This window comes from Chironomus tepperi, unplaced genomic scaffold (genome assembly GCF_022539635.2).
Source record: "Chironomus tepperi strain 1889 unplaced genomic scaffold, CSIRO-AGI_Ctep_v1 contig_430, whole genome shotgun sequence".
NCBI classification, from domain to species: domain Eukaryota; kingdom Metazoa; phylum Arthropoda; class Insecta; order Diptera; family Chironomidae; genus Chironomus; species Chironomus tepperi.
In genome coordinates this window covers 218,816-241,798 of record NW_027226552.1, presented here as the reverse complement: position 1 = coordinate 241,798, position 22,983 = coordinate 218,816, and the positions used below count along the sequence as shown (strand labels likewise).

The 22,983-nt window shown below is 32.0% G+C and overlaps 3 protein-coding genes across 4 annotated transcripts in view; 2 read left to right on the top strand and 1 right to left on the bottom strand.

Annotated features, from left to right (window-relative positions):
- Nucleotides 1-7,481: 7,481 nt before the first annotated feature.
- On the bottom strand, nt 7,482-10,578 carry pon (partner of numb). Its single transcript, XM_070649740.1, has 2 exons — nt 10,456-10,578; nt 7,482-9,676 (listed from the first exon to the last, which is right to left on the bottom strand). The coding sequence occupies exon 2, from the start codon at nt 9,638-9,640 to the stop codon at nt 8,162-8,164; it is 1,479 nt and encodes a 492-aa protein (XP_070505841.1). The 5' UTR covers nt 9,641-9,676; nt 10,456-10,578; the 3' UTR covers nt 7,482-8,161.
- Nucleotides 10,579-10,840: 262 nt separating this feature from the next.
- On the top strand, nt 10,841-12,976 carry LOC139097748 (putative leucine-rich repeat-containing protein DDB_G0290503). Of its 2 annotated transcripts, none has more exons than XM_070649702.1 (2): nt 10,841-11,080; nt 11,193-12,976. In XM_070649702.1, exons 1-2 carry the CDS (start codon nt 10,983-10,985, stop codon nt 12,820-12,822), a joined length of 1,728 nt encoding a protein of 575 aa, XP_070505803.1. In that variant the 5' UTR covers nt 10,841-10,982; the 3' UTR covers nt 12,823-12,976. The 2 variants fall into 2 exon arrangements, with proteins under 2 accessions (XP_070505803.1, XP_070505802.1); XM_070649701.1 differs by having other exon boundaries at nt 11,160-12,976.
- A 792-nt stretch (nt 12,977-13,768) lies between these two features.
- Nucleotides 13,769-22,983, top strand: part of LOC139097742 (E3 ubiquitin-protein ligase RNF19A-like) — a 61,233-nt gene continuing 52,018 nt past the window's right edge. Inside the window, exon 1 of the mRNA XM_070649692.1 lies at nt 13,769-14,151. The gene's annotated coding sequence lies outside the window, so the exon portion shown is untranslated. The remainder of the gene's footprint in view (nt 14,152-22,983) is intronic.

Sequence of the window (22,983 nt, the reverse complement as noted above, 5' to 3'; positions counted from 1 at the left end):
ATTTGAAATACGAATTTTTTAATATTTTAAGGACACACTGCCAGTTTATGGACCCAAAGTTAATCCATTCCAACAAAAAAAAGACAGCATTTCACATAAATTATCTTCATATCAAATACAAGTTTTTTTTTTTATATTTTATTATTTTATTTTATTTATTTCCAAATCGCGGCATTGTGGATGTTGAGCATTCAAAAGCGCAGGCAATAATGGAAATAACAACGCGTGATAAATTAAATTGACTTTGCCTTATTTTATATATAAAAACATTCATTTTTTGTGAATATAAAATTAGGGAAATTAGAATGAGATTTCTCCTGCATTTAATACATAAATACAATAGTCGTTAAATGGCACTTTTCAATTTACTAGCGGCTATAATAACAAGCACATGTGGAACAATCCTTTTCCGCTCACAACTGCCCTCAGAAATTCTATTGCATGCATATACACATCTACTTATAATTGCCCATCAACCACACATGCTAATCGTCAAAATTGCTTCGCATTTCACTCAATGCTCATAAATTTTTTAACCCAAAAAATGGTTTTTAACGAGAATTACGAAAATCGTATAAATGTGTAGCGGTAAAAGTAGTCATAAATGTCCATAAAAAATTATTTAATGGCAATTTTACAACGAATGATAATGCTAGTTCGGCTACTCATCCTTTGCCGTTATTTTAGTGTTATTTGGGATCCCTTTGGATGAAGCTTCAGTGATTCTTAAATTTTTGAGTCTACGGAAGGGTTATTGGTGACTGTAGCTACATTCTTGCTTATAAGGTCTAAAACATGAGTCAGAATGACTTAGTTGGTCAAAATTTAACTACGAATGGCCATTCCTGAATCATTAGACATCAACACATCGACTTTAACCAAAATCTAATCAAACCCGACCCAAACCTTATCCAAATTACTCAAACCTACTTCCAACCACCAACCATTCCCAAAATTCCGAACAAATTCCTTACAAGAGCCTCTTTTTCACCACTACAAGCCATAAATTAATAAAAAAATATATATATATTGAAGCAAGTAAATGTCAATATAGCATGCAATCGTGCCATTCGGGTAGGGCTGTGAATAAAACATAATAAAAAATGTGTAAACATGAGTGATTATGGTCTTTGAGCAATGATTGTTGTTATTATTGGTCAAGTTGACGAAATACGCTTGTTTTAATTGAAATTATGAGGATTTTTTTTGGTCAATTGCTTGAGGAATAGGAACTACTAAGTGATAATCGGTTGAAGAGCCAGCTTGAGGTGTCATATAAGGAAAGTCATCGATCACGGCTGATCTGGCAGATCAGCAAACTAAGTAAGTAATTGTAAGTAAGTGAGCAATTCAGCCATTAATTCTGTGAGACAATTCAGTCATTTTTGAGCATTTTGGTCAGTTTAATTAGGATTTTGCTTCTTCATACATCCAGAGATTGAACTTGACTAGTATTAGATGAAATCGAGTTGATTGTGAGCTTTGGGGTCATCTAATGGCTGCCATGCATCATGAATCATGATGCTTCAATTGAGAGCTTAAGCTAAGACTGTGAATCAGTTCAATAATTTATTATCAACTTTGCATTCATGTCTCAGCTTTGAGAGGATCAATCAGATTGATTTCCTGTAAATTGACTAGTCTAGCATAAAATTCAGTTAGTTCCACAGCACCACCATCTACTAAAAATCCACAGAATCCGTTACAACAAACTTTCCCATATTCCACTCATAATTCTTAATTACAGCCCGACCAATTGCATTTGTAAAGGGCACCTCAAAAGAGATTTATTGCCAAATTGAATTTTTTACGAGTCAAACAGCAGCGTCAACCCAAACCTCTTGTCAAATGGTCGAGTAAATATTCGGTGAATCTTCACTATCTCGTGTGTCTCTTGTTCCACAAAAAAAAGTGAATCTCAGTCAAGCACGCATCCATTATGCACGTGCTTATATTTAATTTACAAAAGAAATAATCATAAATAATATACAGCAATCATCATAATTCACTTATGAGTATGTTGCAAACTAGCGAAAGTAAAATCCATTTTTACAACCCCTGCAGATACGGATACAAAATATTGCCGATGCAATGAAAAGTTTTTTCTCGATAGTTTCAAGCCATGTATTCAACACATGATTCAAATTTATTTACAGCACCAAAATTATTTTTAATGTTCATTCTCTGCTAAAAATTTATTAGATTTTTATGTTCACACCCTTCTTTTTTATGAATTGAAAAAATATACATTCTCAAGTGAGAATTGAACACTTTTATTGTCACTAACATCCATTAATATTTAATCGATTATAATTCCAAACATGGATGAGTAAATGAGTGTTTATGGTTTATGAGGCTTTATGTTTAATGGATTTGCATTTGCATAAAAGGAAGTTTTACTAGGTTTGCAATTTTTTTTTCTGTTTTTTTGCTCTTGAGCATTGTTATATGTTGTTGTTGTTGATGTCATTAGGGTGGAAATGGCATTTAAATTATGATGGAATTTTTTGCACACTTTAGTGACTTATTGGCATAGAAATTTTGTTTTGTGGAATTTTAAAGAAAGAAATTTCATTTTAAAACAGCATTGAATCAAAACAAAGCATCGCTTTTCATTTATATCGACCAAAAACTTAGCATTGCTTCATCTTCAGCATTGACTCAAAACAAAGCGTTGCATCATTTTTGCGATTGACTCAAAATGGAGCGTCGCATTATCTTTAGCATTACATCAGAACAAAGCGTTGCTTCATCTATAGCATTGTCTCAGTACAAAGCGTTGCTTCATTTAGAGCATTGCCTCAAAATAAAGTGTTGCATCATTTTCAGCAGTTAATAAAAGCAAAGATGCGAATCATCCTTAAGCATTGACTCAAAATAAAGCGCGTATCATATTAAGGGTTAACTTCGAAGCGTCCTGACTCAAACTAACGCATCGACTCAAAATGAAGGATTGCTTTATGAATTCTAATGCTTGATTTATTCAAATTATTCAAATTATCCACAAAATTTATTCATTGAACTAAATTTCATAATTTTTAACTGTAAATTTTTTCAAAACATATCCTCAAATAATCATAAGCAAAAATAGCATTTCCGATGAATTATATCATGCCATAAATAATAAAATAACTCATAAATCTATTGACAAAAATTGTTTTTCTGTGAATAAATACAGCATAAAGTATAAAATTATTTCTAGCACGTTTTCGATTTCTATTCATTTGCAACAATTGAACCAGAAACATCATAAGACAAATCCTTTCCCTTTTTACTTACTCTTGTGATAGTTTACAATAAAATCCATTCAATCCCCTATTAGCGATGATAGATACAAATAATTTAGATGAAATAGTAAAAAGAATATCAATAAGGCACACATAAAAGGGTGTTATGTGATCTGGAAATTATTCTCTCATATCGATGAATGTCTTAATGGAAAAAATTTCGGGCAAATTAATTTAATAAAAATACAGAAAAGGCAAACGATAATTATTTTTATGGAATTTATGCTGAATGGCACGAATGAAAATGTAATTAAAGGAAAACAAGCAAGAAATCATGAATTTATGACTTGATGAGCTGCAGTATTCGATTTTTGGGGGGATATAGGCAGTTAAGTGCAGAATGGGGAGCGATGACACATTGACTGCCTAACATTAAGTACAAATAAGTAAAATTGACGCTTCAATTAACAAAATGCGCCTTATGCCCTCAACCCAAAATCATCCTTACTTGCCAAATAAATTCCTTCCTTACAAAAACTATTTAGTTAACTCAATAAATCCGAGAAAAAATATCCGATCAAGATGCCAATAAAATATTTATTTATCAGGATAAAAATGATTTTTATGTGTTTTATTTGATTTGATTGACGGGCCTTTCTGATGCCAATTCTACGGTCCCTGTGTATTGGCTTTTCATAATTCATGAAATTTCTCTGTTTTTCATCTTTCAAGTGAACAAAGGATTGCAAAGTGAAAGTGAAAGGGTTAAACATGATAGAGCCAATAGAATATTAATGAGCTGAGATCATGTTTGACAGGCCAGAAATGTTTTGGTTGATAAATTGATGGGATTTGATGCGATGGTGAAAGTATGGAAGGGTTGGAAGGAGGATTGAAAGATGCGTGGACAGGATTGAAGTTTAATTGTGCTGAATTGAAGTGAATTATGCTGAATTGAGGCAAATTTGTGTTGAATTGAGGCGAATTTGAGCGGCATTGAGACGAATTTGAGATAAATTTGGGCAGAAGATTAAGCTGAATTGGAGCAAATTGAAGCCATACTGAGCTGAATTGAGGCAAATTGAAATAAATCGAAGCAAATTTAACTGAATTTAGTCAATGTTGTCTTAAATTAAAGTCAATCTGAGATGAATTTAGGCAAGTATAAACCAAATCTATCTAAATATTTGCTAATTCAAACACAAATTGAGACAAATTCATGAAAAATCTTCCAATTTTCCCTCACACCCCATCCAAACCCTTTTCCAAAAGAACAAAATCCTATCTAAATTTATTCAAGGAAATTTGAAACGCATTGAGATCAATTGGACGTCATTAAGTCACAAAGCATATCTAAATAGATTTTCCAATTCCTCATCTCGTATTCCAATTCAACACTAAACATGATAATGCGTAAAGAAGAGAAAAAGGAAACTTTTGACAAATGAGATTGAATTGTTGACTTATTCATCATTTTTTTTTATCGTTGATGTTTCATGTTTTATTTAAAAATTCGTTGAGTGGCCAGTGAAAAATTGTTCTATGATTTGGACGTGACCAGAATGGGAAAAATTTTTATTTTTTTGGGTTGCTGTTGAATTTCAGATTTTTTATGAATAAGAAACTTTTTTTTATGAGAAATAAAAAAATTAACGAAAAATTTCAGTTCATTAAATTTTCCATCCAGTTGCACACCCGATTTACGTAATTATAAATTCAAATCACTATTTTTACTTCATTTGAATGGATAGAAAAATCAGGAAAACTAAAATTATAAAAAATTGTTCAATTTTTATTAAAAATTCCCAAAGCGAATATGAAAATTAAAATGCAAATGATCGTCTCTCGATACCTTCAGTCGACTTTCACTCACGCGTTTAAGCACTAATGATGGTTGAAATTATAATAATAATTAAATCTACGAGAATTTTTTTATTTTTTTTTTTTCCTTTTGGGTCGCATTGTGCACAATACTTTATTAATATCAACTCATTCTTAAATGCGACCATGCAATAACAATAAATATCTCACATTAAAGCCATTGCATTCAATGTTTGGCAAGATATTTATTGACAATAATAAGAAAGGGGTTTGAAGGACTCAAAAAAGGACGCGCGAATGGTTAAAAAAAGGGTTTGATTTTAATTTTAATGTTTGGTAGTTTGTTGTTGCAATCAGACGCTTTAATGAGATGGAATTTTGAGAGATATACCTCAATGAATGATATCATAATTCGGGATAATGATGGTTACTGGATTTTATGAGGTAGATGTTGGGTTATGTTGAGCTGTTTTGGGTCTGTCTTTGAAAAAACTTCGAAAATTTAAAATTTAAAAAATTAAAAATTTGAAATTTTTTTAAAAGATTCATTTAAAATTGAAAATTTAAAGATTTGAAAAATTAAAAATTTTTAAAAAAAGCAAAATTTTTAGAAATTTGAAAATTGAAAAAAATAGATAATTTAAAAAAATTATAAAATTAAAAAATTTTGAATAATTTAAAAAAATTTAAAACTATAAAAAAAATAAAAAATTCTAAAATTTATTTAATTTAAATAGGGTAAAAAATATAATTTCTTGCGCAAAATGCAGCTGAAATTTTTAAATGCTCATAACTTTTGAACGGAAGCATGAATTTTACCAAACAATGTTTAAAAAAAATACGAATTCAGTGAATTTTCAGATTCCGGAAGAAAAATATTTTTAGGATGCTCCATTGCTTCAAAAATCGATCATTTATATTGAATATAATTTCTTGCGCAATTTTGGACAAGTAGGCGATTGATTTTGACGACACAATATTTCAATTTCCTGATGATTTATCATACTTTCTTACGTTGTTTTGCTTTCAAATGGTTTGAGGATGCTTCTAGATTATTTTAAAAATATTTCAGAGGTTGAAATCGCAAAAAAATTACCAAAACAAAATTTTGAAATTTTAGTGTGCAATTTTGGACAAGTAGGCTGGCACAAAAAAATTTTGTTGTGATAATTTTTTCGCATTTTCAGCCTCAGAAATATTTTAAATTGATCAAGAAGAATCCTCAAACCGTTTGAAAGTAAAACAACGTCAGAAAGAAGGGTAAATCGTCCGAAAATTTAAGTTTTATGTCGTCAAAATCAATCGCCTACTTGTCCAAAATTGCGCAAGAAATTATATTTTTTTGCGCAAGAAATTATATTCAGTATAAATGATCGATTTTTGAAGCAATGGAGCATCCTAAAAATAATTTTCTCACGGAATCTGAAAATTCACAAAATTCGTATTTTTTTAACCGATTTTGGTGTCAGAAGAGTTTATCGTTAAAGAGGTATGAGCATTTGAAAATTTCATGTCAGAAAAAAAATTATTTTTTGGTGAATTTGTTCGCGCAAGAAATTATATAACGCAAGAAATTATATTTTTTACCCTAATGCGCTTTTAACTTGCTTTTAACATCAAATTTATGCAATTCAGCTCCTTAAGAATATTCTCACAACAACTGACAATAAAAAGGACGCGACAAAAACAATTCCCACTTTTTTTCAATTACGCATGTAGCTGATTTATTATCGAAAAACTCGCCTTATTTTTTATTATTAAAAAATTTAAAAAATATTAAAAAAATTTGTATCGCTATGGGACGCACAAATAAATTCAAAGATCTGTTTTTAATAGCTTTTAATATCTTTTGCAAGGAAGTTTATCGTCAAATTTATGACAATTGCTTTATGAGAAATTCAAATAGAGTTTAAAATAAATTTTTTATAATCCACAGGTCCGCAAGAAGCAAATAAAAAAAAAAAGAATTTGAAAATGTAATAAAATCGTCTTCGCGGAAGGGTTATGAGGCAAGGATCTCATTACTATTATTTAAATTACTTATTTATGCTAAATGATGTTAATAGCATACGGCTTGTAAGCCATTAACATTTTATATTCCTTAACCTGAATTTTAATGATCTTTGGGATTGTTTTGAGGGAATTTTGAAGAAGTTTGCAATTTTTTAGAATTGAAATTGAATTTAACTCTAAAAATTCATCCTTAAAAATCAACTTTTGTCTTCAAATCTGTAAAATTCTGACAAGATTGTTCTTAATTTTCCTGAAATTTAAAAATAATAAATTCCTTTATTTTTAATCTTAATTTATTAACTATCTTTATTAGAAGCACAAAAAATCATATTTTTGGATATAAAAAAATTAAATTATAATAAAAAACAAACAGCAAATAATTAAATGAATTTATAATATATTTAACTCACTCTAGTGTCGTGTACTTGTGATAATATTATAAGGCATTTGGTTCATAGTCATTTTATGGGTGAATAAAATTTTAATTAATTCATCTTAGAAAGTCTTAAAATTAAATATTATTTCAATAAATTACTTAAAGGATAATAAAGATGAATAACAATGAAAAATGACTTAAATTAAGTGAAATTTATGAAAAATTATTTGGTGGGGTTGGGGGGTAGATGGGGTGATTTTTGAGGCTTTTGATTTTGAAATTTTAAGGAATTGTTCGTGAATTTTGTGAAAATTTAGCAAATTAGAAAAGGACCCGAGTGGTACAGAGGTCGTTCACTTATTCAGTAATGCACTTGGAAGAAGAGGGGGATGTGGATGTGACCTTCGGATGGATGGGTCGATTTTCATGTTGCGCACTAAATGAACGGCCTCAAACCCGCATTTTAAACGTTAAAACCAAAATCTACCATCAAATTGACGCCAGGGTAACGTTGTCTTAAGCTTATTACTGGGAAACAGCGGTGCCCTAGTGAAGATGGTAAGCTGCTCGGTAATACAAGCAACGTTGAGTCAAATTTCAAAATTCTTCAAAAACCTTCAAAAATCATTTCTTACAATATATTGATTGTTATGAGCAGCAACTTACTATTTAGTACTCAATAGTAAAAATTGCTCCAACAATCCTTAAATTCTAGCAAAAAGTCTTAAAAATGATCAAATTCTTCAACACTTTCCATGAAAGTCTTTACAGTCTTAACAATATTTCTCTTTAAAGTATGTTTTTCAAGTGTACGCTTTGGTTCAATATTAGTTGCCTCCTTAAATACTTGTCTACCGACCAAGGTAGTTTCAAGACTAACAACAACTTCTTCCTTTGGTTTCTGTTTACGTCTTAGACTCTGTCGAATTGTTTGGAATATTCCATCATGCTTTGGTTCCGAATTTTCTGATGACTTTTCATTCTCATTCTTTTCAGTCTTTGAATTTGGATGCATTAATTTTCTGATGCTTCTGCGGATGGAACTGCCGAGTTTTGAAGGCTTCTTGATAGGTTGGTCGAGTGTTGGTTTCTTAAATTCCACAGGTGCTGGTGCATCTGTTCGATATGCACGCTTAAATTGACCTAATTTACCAACATCCTCAAATGAATCGACTTCCTCAAACTGAACATCATCATTGATGTCATCATTATAATAATTTTCATCATCGACGTCACTTTCCTTTAATCCTGATAATGATCCAATATTTTTAGTAGCTTCATCGACAGTCTTTAAAATTTCTTTGGTAAATGTTTCACTGTTAACTTGTGGACTGACTTCCTCAGGATCAGCTTGACTTTTATTATCAAATTCATACTGTTTGTTCTGAATTTTAGCTTCATTAATTGAATTTTCCAACTGCAACTGATAATTATCCAGTTCCTCTCCAATATCGATTTCCTCTTCGCTAATCACTGATAGTGACCGTCCAGCAATTGCTGCTGTCGTATTCTTCTTTGGTGTCCCAATTGGAGTTATTTTAGCCTCATTATTTTCCAATACCAACTTAGTTGACAGCAATGAACTCGGCGTTAAATTATCCGGCATGCTTGAAAAATCAATACGATGATTGACAGTCGGTGTGAATGGCAATGGTAATACGAGTGCTGTTCTGACTGGATTATTTAAATCCAATGCAGAATTTTCAATTCCACTGACATTTTTTTGTACCTCAACCTCGTCACGTTTGACTTCAAATGGATTTGTGGAAATTTCTGCATTCGGCTTTGGCTGTGGCTCATTTTTAATGTCAAGTGCTGGATTACTTACACCCATAGCAAGTATTTTTGCTTCTGTATCATCATCACGTACAACCTCAAATGGATTTATGACTTTTTCATCAACTTTCAAGTCTAATCCTGGATTTACAAAGCAACATTCTTCAACTACGGCTGCCTTTTTCTTCTTCTTTGGTGGCTTTCGAATCACTTCGTATTCGTTTGCTGGTTGTTGTGATCCTTTTCGTTCAGCTACGATTTCTGCAATGGATTTCACTTCCATGCATGATTCAGAAAAATGAAAATTCTCTTTGTTGTTATTGTTGTTGTTCATCTTTATTGGCGTTGAACTTACAAATTTTTGAAAATTTTCACGCTTCCTCTTCTTGCCCGGTGTATCCATGGCATCGAAGCTGGCATTTATCATTGCGAATTTGAGAATTTTGTCTTTGGTGGGGTTGAACTAAAATGAGAAATTGAAATTAGGATTAGAATTAGCAGTCTTGGGTTGGATATATTGGGACCAAATAGCACGAATTGGTTAAGCTACACATGAGGCTGATTCAGGCATGTTGCCAGATTTAAACTGAATCATAGTAAGGAGTTAAACTAGTTCTGACATGAAATCAAAGTCACGCAATCCTGAAGCTAGTTTTTTGATCGATTAAATGATGTTAAGCCATTTAAGGTCCATAAATATTAAAGAGATTTAATTCACACTTCGGATATAAAAAAGGTTTAAGAATGAAAAGGAAAATATCATCTGGATCAAATTGTAACATCCTTATTGCACTGTCATTGATACATTTTTGTCTAATACCGTAAAATAAAGGAATTAAAGGAGATTAACAGGTAAAAATTGATACAATTACAACTCCAAAATTGATATTGGCAACAATGTCGAGGATTTTGATATTATTTTAGAGGAAAAGTGAAAGAATGACGAATATCAATCCATATAACAAAAAAATTTCAAACCATAGTCTTAATGTATCATGCACAGTACTTGCCAATTGAATATATAATGAACTATACAGTTTAAAACACATATTACAGCCATTTGCCTCAAAACTCAGCAATTAAGAAGAAAAAATAATTTTTAAACCCTTACAGGAAGTGAGAAATTATTGAAATTCCAATTTAAGGATTTAGGAGAGGGAACATTTGTACAACTTGTGCTCTATACAGATAAATTTGTTAAAATTATCACTTAAACTCTTTAAAATTCGCCAATTTACCTACCTATTAAGTTGAATTTTTCAAAATCCTTCCAGATTTTCTCAGTTTTGACTTTTAATTCACTTATAAAACTTGATAAATTTAATATTTTAATTTCTTTATACTGATGTACTTGAGATCAACGGATATTTGATGTGTAAAATGATGTGTAAAATTTGAATCGTCGTACCCCTTAGTATTGCTAGGGTTGGTGTCGTTATTATGGAATATTTTAGCTGATATACAGCATTATATGAAGTTATGGATGTTAAGCTGCATGACTAGATCTTAAAAATTGCAAAAAAATCCACAAATTCATCAAATTTGCATGAAATTCCGTTCCAAAAATTCAATTAACTCCAGCAATAATCAATCCACTAACCCTAATGTATACCTCACTACTGCATAACATCACTCCGATTGTTTACAAAAAGAGAAAAGAAAATATAGAACAAGAAAAATTTTCTTTCAGTACGGAAGGAAAATTTTCAGTCGTGATGAAAAAATTAAATAAATGACAATTAGGAAACAAGTAGTGATATAGCTTAACAATGGCTAGTTTTTATATGATCTTTTCTGATGAGGATGATGAGGAGTTTGGTGATAAGAATAATCCGATGGCTGCAAATGACGATGACGATTTGGATGCGTAAGTTTAAAGAAAATTACACCCAATTTTTACCCTAATTTCCCGTTCCACATATGACCTTTTTTCATGGCTAATTCAGGATTATTCCATTTCTTCGTTTTCTTGCATATAGACAAAAGAATAATAAGCATTATGGCGGTGAAGACGGTGACGAGGAACGAAGTTCAGCTACGGATTCGGAAAATTCTAAAGTAAGCTGGGAAGTATTACTTGCAAAACTCGTAACAGCGTATAAAGTCATCAATAATCAAAATACAGTCATCGGTAAATTAGGCTTTGCAATATTAATAAGCGATAAAAGCCAATCACTCAAAATTATATTATACAAATCAAAAATCGATCTTCTATCATCGCTTGTTCTACGGTCTTCAAATAAAATTTATGTAAAGGGAAATTTCATTCAATATTTGGATGCACACAATAATTTCTGGTCTGTATTGTTTGAGAATCCCAACGATCGAGACGAGGCAATTAGATTATTGGAAGAACGTTGTGAAATTGAAAGGGATGAGATGGAAGTTTCAATCAAATCAAATACAAATGATTCGACTGTAGTTGTTGGTAGTAGCAAGGACGATGAGAGTGAAAGTCATGAGAATGCCAAAAATGATGATGTTGCCGCCACAGAAGCAACATGTGATAAAGCAGTTGAAACAGATCCAGAAGATAAACAGAATAAGCAAATGAAAGCCAATATATTAACACGTATGGCCAAGATGGGAAAACGTTTAGTACCATCAAGTAATAAAGCATCTGGTAGTGATATTAGTGATAGTAGTGATCCTGAAAGTAGCCCAAAGCGTCAATCACGCAAGCCAAATGCAAATTCATCACCTATATTGCAAGTTGCCAAATTGCAGCCCGCACCACAAGCCCATTCAATTGCTCAAACCGTAGAATTTAAAACTAATAGTCACCTTGGTAACTCAATTATTTCCGCCGCTTCTTCCGACACAAGCCTAAATTTAATGATGATGCAAAATACGGAAATACGCTTTAATTTATCGAAGCTCGATAGCAAATTGGATAAATTATGTGACAAGCTTGAAGTGCTTAGTACAGCAAGTAGTTTTAGTGGTAGTAGTCATAATGATAGAAATAATAATGACAGTATTCGCGAGGAGGATATTGTTAGACTCGAAGAGAAACTAATAGCAACGAAACGTGAAAATTTGAGTCTTAAATCGATAATACGCGACCTCGAAGACAAACTGAAGACTATAACGTCCAACATACATTCCGTTGATGAAATTAATGAACTAAAAGTTCAAATTAAAGCTTTACAACAGGAAAATAAAAACATATCATTAGATTTAGCTGATAGAAATGATCGTATACAGTTACTTGAAACGAAATTAAAGCATTCCATTGAAATGTTTGAAGAGCGTGAAATTGAAATGAAAACGAAGGAGGCCGACTTGGGGGAGCTACGTTCACAGCTTAATATTTCGAAACGCTATGGACAGGATTTACAGGCCACCCTTGATGCTATTAAAAAGCAACGCGATAATGTCTTAACGAAAGAAATACAGACCGACCATGTGCCAGTCTCAAAGGCTTTAGATCCAAATGTCAATGTGCCATCAGAAGTTGTTATAAAGGAAATTATGAATTCACTCTATTTCCGTCTATGCGAGAAAATATCCAACATAAATGAACTGAAACATAGTGAAGTGCTTAAAATTATCGGACAAACGATCAAACATGAGACGAGCGAATGCCTGCGAAAAAATACGTCCTAATATATTCTATTGTAAAGTCTTGTAGACAATATGACTTGTTGTTGATGAGATTTATTAATTATTTTACTATTTCTATTATTCTAAAGCTTTTACCGCTTTTCCGCTTTTTGCTCAATAAATAAAAATAAATTCGAGACAGAAAATGTTATATAAATGACTGGAATTGGAAGTTATTCGAAATTTGATGCTTTGTTGTTATAGGAATTTGATTCAAGGAATGAGAAATGATGAATGTGTTGATTTATCTTTAACCAACAAAGAGCTAGGGCAGTCGTAAACATTTGAGTAATTAGCCGATATGGCTGAGAATTCTTCGTATATTTGCTATAAAGGCTGTAAAAGCTACAACACAGACGGAATTGACTCATTTTTAAGACGAAAAAAGCATTTTACCGCTCAAGGCAAGACTTCATTTAAGATCACTGCATGCCCTTAAAGACTAGTAAAACACGTGATGTAGAACAGGCCGGCCGAATCCAGGACAACTTTACGCTAAAGTCGGATTTCATCATATCTGCTTGGAGCCATTTGAAAAAGTTATGCTGGTCCTAAGTCTGGTTAATTCAGCCATTTCCACACCTTATTTTTTGTGCCTTCCGGAAAGATGTTTGAATCAAATAACAACAAATTCCGTCAAAATTATTCTGAAAATCATAGATTATTATAATTAACGGTCAGAATATTTTTGAATTTTTCTGCGTAAAATTGGGAGGCATTACATAGATGTGTCATACATTTTATATTTACGTCAATTTATCCTTATATAATGAATATTTCAAAACGTATGTAAAATTCAATATAAGTTCAGATTACCTACTTTAATTAACCCCAGAAAAATGTCAGCAATTACACCATCTCCAGCATAACTCATTATTCCATAACATCCAATTTCAATTGTTTACCATTCACACTCACCTACCCCTTGCCAATCATCATAAAATTTATTTTTTTTGTGTTGAGCTACAACATTCATTATGCTAAGTTTATTTCAATATTTCGTATCGATAAAGTGACGTGAAGAGTCTTCGGAGTGCATCCGATACAAATATCGTGTGACTTATCGTCCAGTGTTGAAATTAAATCCCAATTATAATCCCAAAATAGAAAGAAAGTTTAAAGAAATTTTGTGAAAGAGAAAAAAAAAATAAAAATTTTGTGCATTTTAAAAATATAAAAAAATAAAGAAAAAAAAAATTAAAAAAATTTTGTGTGTAAAAAATTTATTTTTAAATAAAACAAGAGAAAAATAGTGTAGAAAAAAAAATTATTGTTGGATATAGCAAGGAACAAGTTCTGCGTAATATTAGCACATCATTATTGGATTATACTGTAAGTGACCTTGTTTATTCCGCTAGGAATCTTATTATTATTATGATTTTAAATTCCTTATTGTTACGATAAGTTTTATCACATTGCATCTAATCTTATCACATCCGTGATTGGCTGACTTAAGAGGTTCCGTTGTGTGACAAGAAAAGGCAAACAATTAGTCACAAATGTTGTTAAGTGCTTAATTCGGATTTCATGTGAAATTCGTAATTTTATGGATGAGATAGAAATGTGAATGCGAATGCGAGAAGCGATTAACCAGTAAGGTCATCTGGGAGCGATGATCGAGGCGCATTATTGCTGTGAATGATCGAGAAAGTGAATGTCGGAATTTTGTGTTTTTTCGTGTAATTAAATTAGAATTTAATGAATTTTACAAATATTTTCAACATTTCCGCAAATACGGTTTATGAACAGTTGTGGCTGTTCTTAATTAATTCGTATATGATGAATGAATTTTACATAATATATCGAACTATTGTATCATAATGATGAAATTATATCGAATGTATGATTTGTGAAAATAAACAGCTGCAATTTTTTTGTTGATTCAAACACTAACCCAGTTTCTCGATCGGCACAATGCGGGGAATCACATTTTACGTCTTAAAAATTAGTCGGCATCAACCGTCAAGATGTCGTTAGAATGACGGTGAAGGAGCGGTGTCTTAGAGAACATGTTGTGCTGTTCGGGTATATTTGTTTTGAATCCCGATTAAGAAGCTACGACAATCCTTACATTTTGTGTCATCATGTCATTTGGATCTCTGTTTGTCCAGCATAGCCAGAAATATTTTGTAAAAATTTAGAGGAATTTTGGAATATTTTTTTTTTTTAAAAAAATTGAAGAATTTCTGTAAAGCCTTCCTCATCCCTGCATACGTCCCTAGCAACTTTGCTGTACCATTTGAGTCCATTAAAATATTCCATAAACTTCTGAACTACATGAACTTCTGAACAATCGATAGAAAGTAATTAATCTACAAGCAAGGTTTGTGGATGAATGCAAGAATGAATCCCAAGATATAAGCAAATGCAGTGGAGTTAATGCCAATTCCCATCCCAAATTTTAAATAATTCTTTAAGTTCTTTAACATACAAAAATCCTAAATTTAAGCACAATTCATGAACTTCCATCCACAGTCAACGAATCAGCATGAAAAATGAACTATAGTAATTTTCTTTTTTTTCCTATTAAAATGGTTGAAGAAGCACTTGATTTTTCCAAGACTTAAATTAGAATCATTTTTTATTTTTTTCAACATTAGCTCTCGAGAGAATCAAAATGAGAAGAGTACATAGAGTAAGTAGAGAAAAGAACAGTAAGATTCATTAAAGCAAAAATCCACTTACGATATGGGATGTTAAATAATGTAATGTACAATTTCTACATGAATATCGAGGTACTTGACAAGATCTGTCATTGTGTAATGATTCTCATTGTAAATAGACATGCTCTAGTGTCATTTGCGTAATGACTGTATGTTAGAGTAACTGCTATGTCTATCATATGGATTGTGACATTTCATTAAAATAATATATAGTTATTATCATTTGAAGCCATAAATACACTGTCTTTATATCCAGTAATTGGCTTTTTTTTTCTCGCTAATATTTGACTTTGAATATACCAGCATGACTTGTGTGGGCGTCAAATTTAATTCGCAGTCATTCAGTCTCGATTATGATTGAAAAAGCAGATGAGTTTATGACAGAATGTTCTTCACATTATCATTCATCCAGAAGCCACTCGAATCACTAAACCTAAATCCATCAAACATTTTTTTTTCGATGGATATACCCACCTTAAAATATATCAATCGAATCAATTGTTATGTCTTGACTGAAAATAGAAAATCGTCTCACATAACAATGGTGTGTCTGTGTACTAAATGCCATTTGAGCCTCATTCTCTCATGTCACTTCCATAATATGAATTTATTGCATGCCTCTTTTTTATCGTTACCTTAGCGACCTGTTGATGCACATTCATGTATGTTTTATTTATATTTTTTTGCCTTTGTGAAGCCAAACAGATGAGCGCTCATATGTCTATGAAATTTTCATCGACTGGATTAAATGTTGAACAATTTTCAAGTTTGTAATGATTTCTCATTTATTCATAAAATGCAATTTGCTTCTAGAACGAATTGCAGATTGTATGTGTGGCTATAGAAACGAATGAGTCACAGACATAAAATGGAAATTTTTTTAATTGTTAACATGGAGATGAATGACGCAGAATGTGAAATTTATTTGGACTCGCGTGGAAAATCAGGTATAAAAAGTGTAAACATTCCAGACTGACGTAAATCGTAGCGGTTGAATTTACGATGTTTTGGAATTTCCAGAGAATTATTTTGAGGTTTCCGCAATTTCGTGCAATGCTAAATGGCTGGAGTTACTGTTAATGTATTTCAGTAGAATACAATGTAGCTTAAAATCCTTCAAATGCTCTCCATTTACACATTTTACGTTTGACAGTATGTCCATTATTAATTAACATCAATTTTCATCTATAAGTACACAAATCTGTACCGTCTAGCCATGAACAATGTCAACTAAGTTTAAATTTCGTAGACTAACTTAATTGTAAGCACTTATTGAATGTCCATCAATCATGAGAAACTTACCTATTGTCATAAAACCATAGCAACAATTAGGTAAATTATTAAAGCAAATAGGGGGTTATTAAAATGTAATGTCTTATTTATGACGAGAAGGAATGAAGAAAGGAAAGGTTAGAGACCAAATCATCAGGAATTGAGGGTCTTGAGATAGTAAATAAGCCATAAATCTAAGATTCCAAATTACGTCATTCCCAAACTCCCCCACAACCCCCAGAAGTAGCCAAAAAGTCCATTAAAATGTCACCGACAATACAAACACTCTGCGACCTCAAAAACAGTGTGGACATTAAAATGAGGTACGAAAACCATGCCCTCGAATTTTATTTTGTAAAGTTAGTTTCGCTGATGCCGATATCCATCATACGAGAGTTATATAACACAAAATGCACAGCCACAAACATCATCACATGAATCTCTTTTTCAACTTTGCTTTTCTCTGTTTAACGTCAAGTCTTACGAAATTTTTATCGCACATGTCTTAAATAATATAAAAATAATAATGAAGAAAAAAAAAGCTTTAGCGAAATGTGCTTGTTGAAGGTTGAAAGCGGTTTAACTAATTGATATGTGTGTTCGGTCTCGATGCTTCCACTAGATTGACCAATAATCCTCTTAAGGGTTTCCACAGCTCGTGCATCGGTACGGTCTCTAGAGAACTTTTTGTTTTATATTGTGGAAGAATGTATTAGTTTCTATTTTATGATGCGGAATTGAATGATTGGATATTGTTTATAAAGAGAGATAAATAATGGGATTATAGGGAAGTTTAGTAGTTGAAGTATATTCAACTTTGTTTCACATTGGTCATTCAATACTGCAACATCAACAAATGCCTACCATTTCAGCCTTAATTCAATTACCATCGGCTACTAACCTCAATATACCATCAAAAAAAATCTCAAAACCAGTTCAGCTAATAATAGAAAATATTTCTATATTCAACCTTCTTCAAGTTCATTGCAATCAGCTCCCTTTCAAAATAGCCAAAAAAATCAGGTTTCTCACTTGCTTCATCATACTTACAAGTCCAATATCCAGTCCATTTACACAATGTATGTAATATAAAAATGTTATTCAGATTAACATTGCATGTCCACACAAGATGAATAAAAAAAGCTTTGAGTATGAGATTAACATTTGAGAAGGGCAAGGGCGGTGAATCAATAAAATGGAAAGCAGATTTGAGCAGCCAAAAAATAATGAAATTCAAGATCAGCTGATTATTCAGAGGAAGGGGAAGTGAAACTTGCCGAGCTTTTTGCCGTCACATAAAAAATTCGATCTTCCTTATTTACATACGTCATGCTCTACTATGTGCTTACAATGGCGAAAAAATTGTTTGTTTTTAGTGCTGTTGCGTGCTGAAAAAATTGCAGTAAACAGATTTTATAGTTTATGAGCAATTAAAGTGTGTGGAGGTTGGACGTCAGTGATGTCTATCTGGCAATTTGGAAATTGTGGATACTCAGGACATGATTAACCGAGATTTCTCCTATTCTAGAGTACTACAGGGTACTTAAAAGTCAGAGTAGATGCAAATTAGTCATCACATTAAATGATCCCTAGGATCAGCAGAAAAATCGACAATTTTAGCTCCCATTGCTTGAGGCAAGCTCCCTTTTAAGAGCGGTCCATACTAAGTGCACGACCCTCCAGCATAAAATGCCAGCAATTGAAATTTAAACGATAAGTTACATAACTTTCTGTGTACAAAATGAGATCAAAAGCCACAATAAACTCTTTACTAGGAAGGCACAACGGTAACAAATTTTATAACAGGTAAAAAACAAACCAAAAAATGAAACAAGAAGAAGCAGCCGAAAAATTATGCGATTTAATTTGACTGCGGTAGCCGCACATTCTCAATAAAATGACCAATTTCACTTTCTCTTTCATTTTCATTTCCATTTTTTTGTTTATTGTTGTAAGCTTTGATGAGTTAATGATTTATTCATAATAAGCACAATACTTTTATTTCAATGTGATTTACTGCATGTTAAATGCCGTGCCGGGAGGAGATTTTAAATGAATATTAGAAAGAGAGAGAGTTTATGAATGATTAAAGCGCATCAGTGAGGTAATTTGCATTTGATCTGTGTGATTTGTGTTGTGGATTGTGTAAGAAGTGATTTGGAGATGATTTAAGTGGACTTTAGGGGATTTAAGGAGGATGGGTACCATGAAATAATCTAAAATATGAGCTTATACCATTGCATAACATTCAATGAACCCTAAAATTCAATTAATCAGCTGATATTGCAACCTAGCATTTCAATACCTCAAGAATCATGCATTCACAGACGTCATCTTTATCATTTAATTAATCCAAATCTAGTCAGCTGATCTGACACAACAAAAAGTAGCAATTGCTAATTAACTTATCACGTTTTCACCAAAAGCTCACGAAATAACAAGTTCAACAGCCATACCAAACCTCAACAAAAATGACAACACAATACCTCGCAACTTGTACATCCAAAAATTTGGCAATGAAGAGTGCAAATTTGAACATGTCATAATAACAAAAGTATATTGTATTTTTAACCGTAAGTTGGCTAATAAAACTGTCTAATATATGTACAGCGATCACTTCTGCAATGTTTTGAATAATTAAATTTTATACTTTTAACTGCCTCAAAGCTTAACTGCCACAATCGGAATAATAAGTTTTTGTCAATTGCGCAAAAATGACGTTTCTTCTTCCTTTCATGAGTCAATGTGATTACGTGACGATGACGATAAAGTAAGGAAGAAGAAGTTGACTTTTTCTTGAGAAATATGGGAAGGAAGCAGTGTCACGTTGATGAAACTTTTATTTTTGTAAAGGTGGATTTTTTGGGTAAGGTAGGCAGGGTAATCGTGGCCTGAAGGTGGAAAGCTGTTGCTTAAGTTTTGGATGAATTGATATTGATGATTTGCGGAAGTTTGGTGATTTGTGGGTTTTTAGTTTTGAAGATGTTGATGATGAATCAACTGTTGAGGAATTGTTGAAGGTTTAGTTGGATGTTCTTGGAGCAAGCGACGTTTTATGGACTAAAATGATGAGATTTTAAGATTTGTTGTCAAAAATGCAGCTAATGTCCCTTTGACATTAGTCGGCATTCACTTCTTATTCCTCCAAATGGTACAAATCGGTAAATACGGCACCATCCCAGAGTCACACTGGCTTGGGAACAGGTTTTGGATCAATTGACCGACTTGTGCACTTCGAGTGCATCTCAGGACCTCATAAATTCGCTAAAATATTCAAAACCGTTGCCTTTCTCTCAAAAGAATTCACAAAAATCCACAAAAAAAAAACAAAAATTAATGAAAACATAAACATCATGTAACTCACTGTCAAAATTTCAAAGAAAAACTTACGATCTGAAATCGTAAGCAGAATATTTAGTGACAGGCACATGCCGTTACATGTAATAACAAATCAAGAAAATCATTTTATGAGCAATGAACCACAAAACAAAATAGTTCTTCAATTATCAAATTATTTTACATGAACTATGCGTTTATTGAAAGGGAATTTGATTATTGGAAGTATGTAGCTTTACGTAACCAAACCCATTTTTAATCTCGTTTTTCTGTGACTCAATTTGAATATAAATTCAATTTTTATATCCATATGTACATGCCATATTAAAGTTATTTAATGCATAACAAATTGCAAATGAAATAAATTTTAAAAGCGTCAAGCTAGAAAGTATCCAGCAATGTGATTACATGACTAGAGCTTTACAAAAATAAGGATTATTATTTTTAAGAAATAGCATGTCCACTTGTAGTTTTCTTGTACATGTTCTTACTCAATCCAATTTTATTATTGACCTTCGTTTGTGCCCTTTGCAACTTTCATAAAATTTATGGATTTATTCAGTTTCTGACCGGTATGGCCTTATCGTGCTGCTGCTGCTGTTGAGTATTGGAAAGGTAAAGGCAAAAAATAATGGTAAAGACTTGTACTTTATGATGTTGTTTTGACCAAAATAAAAAAAAACTGAATGTGAAGTTGATATGCGGCATTGTGGTTTGGGGTGCAGCTTGTCGGATAGGTTTCTGAGAGCCATGAAATAGGTAATTTAATTTGGATCTTTGTTTGTACTCAGAATTTTGTGTAGATTCCAAATGATTGTCAAGTGGTTACCAGAGGTTCGATATCCCTAATATCACAAGTCGGTTACTCGATTCAAATTCCGGAGTCAAACCGGCGTGGCTTGGGCATGGCATAGAATTCGGCATCAAGCCATCGATAACAGATTCAGTGAAAGTCAGTCTCGGTTTAGACTCGCACTGGCCTAAAACTGAATTTTTCTACCAATATTGACTCTAGACTTCCAATATTGACACATTCAAGCATTGCACAGCATCCAATTGACCCTCTTTAGTGCAACAATTAATCCAAATTCAAAACATTCTAATTACGAAAGCCTTTCTGCTCTCATATCATGTCATAATTTATAATTCATTATATAAACTCTATAAAATTGTCACTTGACTACATTTCTACATAAATTCTATCATGCAATCAAATTATATGATCAAAATCACTACTCAATCAACATTGTAATTACATCATTTTACTAATTTCATTGTATGATATGTCTGATTACTTAAAATGTAAAATGTATTACTTGATGACTGAAAATTTGATACACGAAAACTATCAATTGTGTCATCATTTGAATTTTGATTGTTATGAACGTATCTAGGGGATTTAAAAAGGTATGGTCCTCTTACTCGAGCGACATAAATGAAGGATGTCCCGACATGGAGTTTTTCCTCCAAAATATGCGTCAAGTCCACCTCCCCACAATGACTTTCCTACCTACTTTCAACTTTTTTTCATTTACAATTTCAATGTGCAAGCCCATCTCCATTCAACCATACAGAATCGCATGCCACACAATGAAATAAAGTTGTTTATGTTTTGTTGAACTGATTTTTTTTTTATTTCATATTTCTCATTTTATTTTACTGTTGACCCATTTCTTGAAAATGTTTAAAAAAGAATTTTTTTTTCACGACTGTATATGTATGTCCATATTTTATGCTGTGTATATCAACAACATGTCTATTCAAATTACAAAAGCTGAAACTGAAACAAGTTGTGTCATGTTATAAAGTCTTGTATCACTTTACAGATGTAATATACAAATTAATAGTCACTTTTACTAGTGAAACTTTTTATTTCTGTTGCTGGATATTAATTGTAATTTATCAAGTTGATTATAAATTATTTAAAAAAAAAAGTCCGGAACATATAAACAGCACAGGAGAACTTTATGATAAACATACGAATTAAATTGGATAATTTATGATTACGTGCTACTTGGTTCGGATTCATGAATAAAAATCTGTTTACATTCCCGAAATTAAATTGGAGGTTGGAAAAAAGTCGAGGAAATTAAGAAGGAATTATGGGAATTAAGAGCATATTTTTTAGGGGGCGTGAAGAAGTTATAAAAAAAATTAAATTTTTTGTAGGTAGAAAATGAGTGTTTTTGTGTTTTCTGAGTATTTTGCATAGAAATCAAGATAAGAGACTACCTGGAAGTCCATAAAATATATGTGATATTATGCTGAACTGCCAATTTGCCTTCAAATGGATTCACAAAGAACGACACTGCGTTTCAACGTCTTTTCTCCATTTTGACTCTTTAGACTGATGTAGCAGTGCCCTAAAGTTCCCAAAATACATTTCAGGAGCAGCATCGAGTCAAATATGTGCCAGATCAACGACAAATCCCGCTTCAAACCTCCTTGAAACCTCAATTTCTCCAACTTATGCATTCTAGCTGAAATGCTGCTCGGGTGCATTTCCTCCATGACTCATGACTCTTATTAATAATGTACCATTGAAACTATTTAAAGCAAATACAAAAGAAGCATCTTCATCTATGACTCTCAACTTCTTTGTGATTTCAATCTCTTTTTTTTCATCATTCCATCTATCTCAACTTTTAATATATGCCAAGTATCATAAAAGAGTCATCAAGCTGTGACACTTTTGAAGATTGCAATTTGCATTAACTTAGTTATTCAATTATTCATACAGTTAACCAGCCAGACAAGATGTCAGTAAACTGGTCACAATCTCAGTCAGTCGGTCGAACAAAGAAAGAAAAACTTTCTTTAATCTACTCTCGCATATCTTTCGAGAATCAGGCAGTAAAGCAAATTTATTTCCTTTTTTAAAAAGCTGTTGTTG